Genomic DNA, 6,969 nt, shown 5'->3' on the forward strand with positions numbered 1-6,969 from the left:
ATTCTTGTTTTCACTCTCTCTTGGTTTCTCTCTCTCATTTGTTTTCTCTACCTCTTGCTTTCCCACTCTTGTTTTCTATCCTCTCTCTCTCTCTCTTTCTTGTTTTCTCTCTCTCCGCGTTCTCTCTATTTATCTCTTGCTTTCTCTCTCTTGCTTTGCATTTCACTCTCTCTCTTGCTTTGGATCTCGCTCTCTCCCTATCTTTCTCTCCCTCTTTCTATTTTTCTATATCTCTCTCTCTCTCTATCTCTCCCATAGTCCCATTTTCTCTCTTTCTCTCTCTTTATCTCTCCCTCTTTCTCTCTTTCTCTCTCTTTATCTCTCCCTCTTTCTCTCTTTCTCTCTCTATCTCTCCCTCTTTCTCTCTCCCCCTCTCGTTTTCCCTCTCTATCGCGGTTATTCTACCGCGATTGGTCAGAGTCTCGACGTATAAAAAGCCAACGTCGAAATCGTACAATAAAAATTTTCATCTGCTTCTCTTCCAACGATATTAGACGAGTTGATCTTCAACGTCGATAAATTCCTTCAAAAGCCGCCGGCGGCTACCGAATCAGGTGAGAAATCTTCCGTTTCCGGTGCAAGATCTGCCATTTTTCAGCTTTAATCTTGCTCGGTAGTTGGAGATTGATTGTTTCATCTGTCGGAGATTGATTGTTTCATCTGCTGGAGATTGATTGTTTAATCGGGAGATTTATCGTGTTTGAGCATCGTTCTTCTGCTTGACGCGGTATTAGTTGGTTGGAGATGATGGAAGGGGGATTTGGACTCTTGAGATCGGCCAAGGATTCGTTTTTCACCGTGGCCGGGAGTCGCGTTCTTCGAGGTTTGCGGATTTTCCGATCTTCGAAGATGATCGATTGCTATTCTCTTTTTTTACCGCGATTGCTGTCTCCGTGATGCTTAGATCTCCATATTTCCTTGGTTTAATTTTTGAAAACTTTGTTTCCCGCGTTGTTAGCTTTTAAATTTTACGCCGACGGACGAGTTTTTGTTCCGCAACGCGACGAATGAATTGCCGCCTTTTTCGCCATTATCAGTTTCTTGAATAATCACGCAATCTTTCTGCCTGATTCCCTCCATTTATTATCCAATGAATTGACTTTAATGGAATACATCCTCGGATTCAGGGATCTCCTCGAGGTCAATGATCCATCGGTCCCAATCATCTTTTGAAAATTTCTTACCGCGTCGGTAGGTTTTGAATATTTAACGATTGACGGGCACGTTTTTCGTAAATTTCCTTAATAATTATGGTTACTTACTGGCTAATTCCCTCTATTTCGTATCTAGTCGAAAGGATAAGACGGAATTCAGGGATTACTTCGAGGTTTATGTTGCGTAGATTGTATACTTACTCATATCCCCTGTATACTTTTTAATTTTTCTCTCCCTCGTTGGGTTTTTAATATTTCGCCGACGGCCGAATTCATCTTCCACAACGTAACGGATTGATTATCGCCGTTTTTACCATTATTAATTTCTCTGATGATCATAGCTTTCCTCTTGCCCGATTATATTCATTACTCTTCTTATCGATTGTATTAAACAGCCGATCAGGGATTAGCTCAAAGACTTCTGGCTCGCAGATTGTATTCTTCCTTCGATGCATTGCCAACCGTGTAGATAATTTTTTTTCCACGTCGTTCGCATTTGGATGCATGATTAATCATTGCTTTCGCCATCATCAATTACGTGGATAATCATGCATTCTTCTTGCCCGATTCTCTCCATTTCGAATCTAATCGTTATGAAAACAACATAATGAATTACCACAATTTGAGATGATGCAGGCCTGAAGATTCGATGGAAGATCATTCTTCAGGGACTGGACGGTTGTTAAAGGATTTCTACGTTCCTCCTTACATTATCGACTCAAAAGCTGAAATTGAAAGCTGTTCCACCATTCCACCATGTCCTGTTCTTGTGTTCATCAACTCCAAAAGTGGTGGCCAACTAGGGGGTGACTTACTGCTAACCTACCGCAAACTTATAAATCCTGCTCAGGTACTTCATTATTTTTCTCTTAAGCAAACAATAAGCGTGAGGATTAGGATTTTTCTCTTGCTTCCACAGGTCTTTGACGTTGGACAGGAGGCTCCGGATAAGGTACTCCATAGGGTTTATGTAAACATAGAAAGGCTAAAGCATGAAGGGGATGCATTGGCTGATGAAATTGAGAAAAGGCTTAGACTTATTGTAAGTTTTCAAAAACAGTAATTAAATAAAAAATCCATTTTTTCCTGCGAGGATTTTGTCATTTTACTTTGCAATATCAGGTTGCCGGGGGAGATGGTACTGCTGGCTGGTTGCTTGGAGTAGTGTGTGATCTCAAGCTACCTCATCCTCCTCCTATTGCAACTGTTCCTTTGGGAACAGGAAACAACCTTCCTTTTTCGTTTGGTTGGGTACGTACAGAGCATCAAGTATTCGTACTTAGAGTTTGCTGTCCCCGGAAAAATTCATCATCATCATCATCATCTTCCAAGATTGCTCTCATCATCATCGTTGTCATCTTCACAGGCCTGAGTGACAGTGGAAATTTGATACTATCCCCATTGTATCTAGGGCATTCTCATCATTTTCCCCACTAGTGGTATTTTGATAATTTTCCTCTGCATGTATTTCTCTTAAAATTGGGCAGCCTTCCTTCAGGAGAGCAGCGAAGAAGTGTATTAAAGTTGTTCCTATTTTCTCTCTCTCTTTCCCATACAATGTTCTTCATCCAATTGTTGGCAGCAGAGGACTGCATTTGTCCTTTGTTGTCCTTGTCGTCGTCCTCCACTGAAAAGATCATGATGATTTCGTAATCTTCATCCAATTGGTGGCCGAGTGACTGTGATGACCTTGTCATCGTCATCCTGTCGTGGATGAATGAAGAGGGCAATGATGACTTATCATCCCCCTCTCATCTGGTGGTGGCAGCTGGTTAGGTGCGGGACTCTCTGTCAAAAAGAACCCTTTGTGAATAATCCATGATGTAATCGGCTGTCCTTTAATCCTGCTAATAGTTCATAAACATTGTTGATAAGTGTAATGTCCGCTGGCTAAAACATGTCCTCCAAGTGTTTTTGAGTGATAAACATTAATGTATAAATTTTATCCTATTTATTCTAACCAATATTTTTTTCTATGGTTGTTTCAATGCTTCAGGGGAAGCAAAACCCTGGCACTGATCGTCAAGCTGTGAAAGCTTTCCTAGAACAAGTCAAGGTGGCCAGGAAGATGCAGATAGACAGGTGAGGTTTTTAAATTTCACTCACTCTGTAGCCCTCTTATTACATCCTAACTTCTTAAGAGAAACATCAAATAAATTTATGTTATAATCTTCAGCTGGCACCTTCTGATGAGAATGCGTGCTCCCAAGGAAGGTTCATGTGAACCCATTGCTCCATTAGAGCTCCCACATTCATTGCATGCCTTTCATCGTGTTTCCAGTTCTGACTCGTTGAATGTGGTATGAAGACTTCTTCCCTTTTCAATTTTCGTGACATACAACGAATCTTGTCTGTCTTTTTTATGTAAATTAAATTTATAAATAAAATTTTTATGTGACATGGCTGTGGCTCATTTTAGGATATTGATTTTATAGTTTAGGGAAAAATATACTACGGTTCATTGATTTATTTCTATTAAATTTCGAAACTACCTTGTCCCCTTCTTCTAATTTATTCCAATACATTCAAATTAATTTTCTTAATAAACATTCGGATCTCACGAAAATTTGCGATTTGTGTTTGTAGATCGTCTAATTTTACACGTTTTGTTTTTGTCAAAATTGGGGATCATGAAAATTTTGAGCAGATGTAAGCCAGATCAGAATTTTTAATTCCTTTGCATTCCAATACTGGCTCATTTTCCCTGTTCATAGCTGTTTTCCTCCTGTTTTAATTCATTTTCTTCAATGCAACAGTTACCATGCAATATTTTACCACCGCTAGCTGGTGACTTTTTATTTTCGTATATCAGGAGGGCTATAACACCTACCGTGGGGGATTTTGGAATTATTTCAGCATGGGTACTCTTCAATTTATCCATTGATTCCAATCTATTGAAGATTTGAATAATACACATGTAAATATTCCACGTCAAGATTTAGAATGAATTCTGTGTTCTGACAGAACCTGGGTGTGACAAACAGGTATGGATGCCCAGGTATCGTATGCCTTCCACTCTGAGAGAAAGCTGCACCCAGAGAGATTCAAAAACCAATTCGTCAACCAGGTTTTTATTTATTTATTTTTGCAAAAAAAAATCTGTTTTGCGCAATCTTTCTAGATTACTGATATTGCTTGTACAGGCCACATACGCCAAGCTTGGATGCACGCAGGGGTGGTTCTGTGCATCTCTAATGCACTCATCAACCAGGTCTGACTTGGCCACTTCTCACATGATGATACTGGTTGAAAGTTAATTTTTTTTTTTTTTAATTTAGTTACGTAGGATATCTATTTTACTTTGGTTGTATTTCAGTAATATGGCACAACTTGCGAAAGTGAAGATCTTGAAGAAACCAGGCCAATGGATTGATCTCCCTATCCCACCAAGGTAGCTTATTCTCCCTCTGCTTTACTTATTAACTCCTGTATCAATACTTCTATTTTTTTAACTAGAACCATAAAATAGCAAAGAGAAAATATAATTTAGACTTATGTGATTATATTACGTTAAATAAAATAATTCATCCAAAACCGTGGAGGTGAAATAACTCACCCAGAGCAATCGTTAATTATTAAACATTATAAAATTCTATTATCTGTATGACATAAAAATAATTTAGACCAATATAATTAAATAAATCAACTAATGTAACAGAAAGAAAATAATAGGCAACAATTGAAGTCAAATGGAAGGAACCATGGAGCTTAAATAACTCTCACAGAACACCCTACAAAGATTACTACGTATAACGAAGGCTCGGTATTTAAAAATTGTTTTCATTATTTCATCCATTTACTGCACACCTGAGTTTATCGTTTGATACGTGACCAGCATCCGATCAATCATCTGCCTAAACCTGCCGAGCTTCTCTGGTGGGCTGAACCCCTGGGGCACTCCGAACCCCAAAAAACGCAGAGATGTTAGCCCTATGTCCTTCTCTCCTGTTGACATCATCCAGCCTCTCTCTTGACGTCACCTAATTTTTATTTTTTCTCTCTTTTTAATATTTTTTTTCTCTCTTTTTGCAGCGCGACTTGACTGAGCCTCTTGTGGATGACGGGCTTCTTGAAGTCGTCGGTTTCAAGGACGCATGGCATGGTCTTGTCTTGCTTTCTTCCAAGGGTCATGGGACCCGGCTTGCCCAGGTGAAAATTCATTTATAACACTACTGTTTGTTAAGCAGTAACTTGACACGATTAAAAAAAAAACTCCTGGCCAACTTGGAAAGATGCTGGAGGTGTTCCCAATTTTTTTTTTTGCCAGTTTTAACCAAATCTCTATGGAATGTGCTCAATGTATCTGTTTGATTAACCAGGCCCAGATCGCGCTAGTTAGTCTCTAGGTTCCCTTTTCTCCGTCCATATCTGACAAGCTGTCTTGATTTTTTAACATCATTTTTGGATTCTCCACTTTCTCTCTGACCTCGACAGCTTTTTCAGTTTGTCTCTGTACCCAATTTGGAAATCTTTTTTTCGGCAACCTGGTGTTGATTTTTTTTTTTTGGGTGAATTGTTGGTGGGTTCATGTCCATCTTTTCGGTCAAATATTATTGACTTATTACTATTATCACCTATTTTGACTCTAGTGAGTTGACTCAGTACCCATTAACAAAGCTTTTTTCTTCAATTCCTATCTTTGTAAGGCATTTAATTGGTTTATATTGTATCAACATCTGCATGTTTAATCTTTGATGGGTTCATGTTCATCTGTTGAGTAAGATGTTCCCATCAATCTGTTGGTCAACAGAGTTCTGTCACTCTGTGCTGATCATCATCATCCTGTGTTTATTCTCTCTAAGAAGAGATAACCTACATCAAGTATTTGAGTTCATCGTCATTTATTTACGGCTGAAATTTCTTGTCTCTGAGCCGTTCTCTCCGACTTTGATCCCATCCAATTTAACTTTCTATCAACATTGGCACGCGGACAACACCATTATTATTATTATTATTAATTAAACCGTTATGTTTTTTATCGTCATTGTCTGCATTAACATTCACTTTTGCTGTTTGATTAACAAATCAGGCACACGGCATCCGGTTCGAGTTCCACAAGGGGGCCGCAGACTGCACGTACATGAGAATTGACGGCGAGCCGTGGAAGCAGCCTCTGCCTAAGGACGATGACACGGTGGTCGTCGAGATCTCCCACTTGGGGCAGGTCAACATGCTGGCCACCCACGATTGCCGGTCAAAGAGCATCCAAGACCATATCGCGCCCCACAGCCAACCTGGAGACAACGAATCAACTGGCTTTGACTCCGATACCGATGACGACGAGAATTCGGAGGAGCGAAGGAAGTTCGGGGCTGCCGACACATTCAAACTCCCCGATGACATCCACATCAGCCGTCTGAGTTGACCTTGACCATGGTACGTCGTCCTTTTTCTCAAAATGTTAATTAAATTATATTTCTTGATTAGATTGACGGGAACAATGACATGTTTTTATTATCTAAAGCTGTTGATGTGTTCATGTCTGAAAACACAGATAGGAAATCGACTTTTTATGAGTTTTTTAGGATATTTCTGCTTAAAGTACTTTTGTGTTTCCTTTTCCTTCAACTTATTCTTCGTAACTTTTTCAACACAAGACCCTTCAAATTATCTCTCTACACGAGGCTTGACGAAGAAATGTCAGTTATTAGAATGAGTGAGATCTCTTGACCATATCATTAATGCAGGGGAGATTTGAATTTATAGATAAATTGGAAACTGGTTGGACCCAATATAGAAACTTCACCAAACACTTCAATTTCTTTCAATGGCACCTTTCTGCTGACAAATGATGATGTCATGCCCGAAAATCAGG

At 39.4% G+C, this 6,969-nt stretch overlaps 1 protein-coding gene across 2 annotated transcripts; it reads left to right on the forward strand.

Annotated features, from left to right (window-relative positions):
* The first annotated feature begins 408 nt into the window (after nt 1-408).
* On the forward strand, nt 409-6,631 carry LOC144707493 (diacylglycerol kinase 5-like). 2 transcript variants are annotated; one of them, XM_078580622.1, is made up of 13 exons: nt 409-554; nt 1,791-2,004; nt 2,074-2,196; nt 2,277-2,405; nt 3,151-3,236; nt 3,331-3,454; nt 3,967-4,015; nt 4,139-4,221; nt 4,298-4,365; nt 4,471-4,545; nt 4,990-5,077; nt 5,187-5,303; nt 6,184-6,631. In XM_078580622.1, exons 2-13 carry the CDS (start codon nt 1,804-1,806, stop codon nt 6,517-6,519), a joined length of 1,479 nt encoding a protein of 492 aa, XP_078436748.1. In that variant the 5' UTR covers nt 409-554; nt 1,791-1,803; the 3' UTR covers nt 6,520-6,631. The 2 variants fall into 2 exon arrangements, with proteins under 2 accessions (XP_078436748.1, XP_078436749.1); XM_078580623.1 differs by lacking the exon at nt 409-554 and adding an exon at nt 572-823.
* The last annotated feature ends 338 nt before the right edge of the window (nt 6,632-6,969 follow it).

Source organism: Wolffia australiana, chromosome 9, assembly GCF_029677425.1.
Source record: "Wolffia australiana isolate 7733 chromosome 9, ASM2967742v1".
NCBI classification, from domain to species: Eukaryota; Viridiplantae; Streptophyta; class Magnoliopsida; order Alismatales; family Araceae; genus Wolffia; species Wolffia australiana.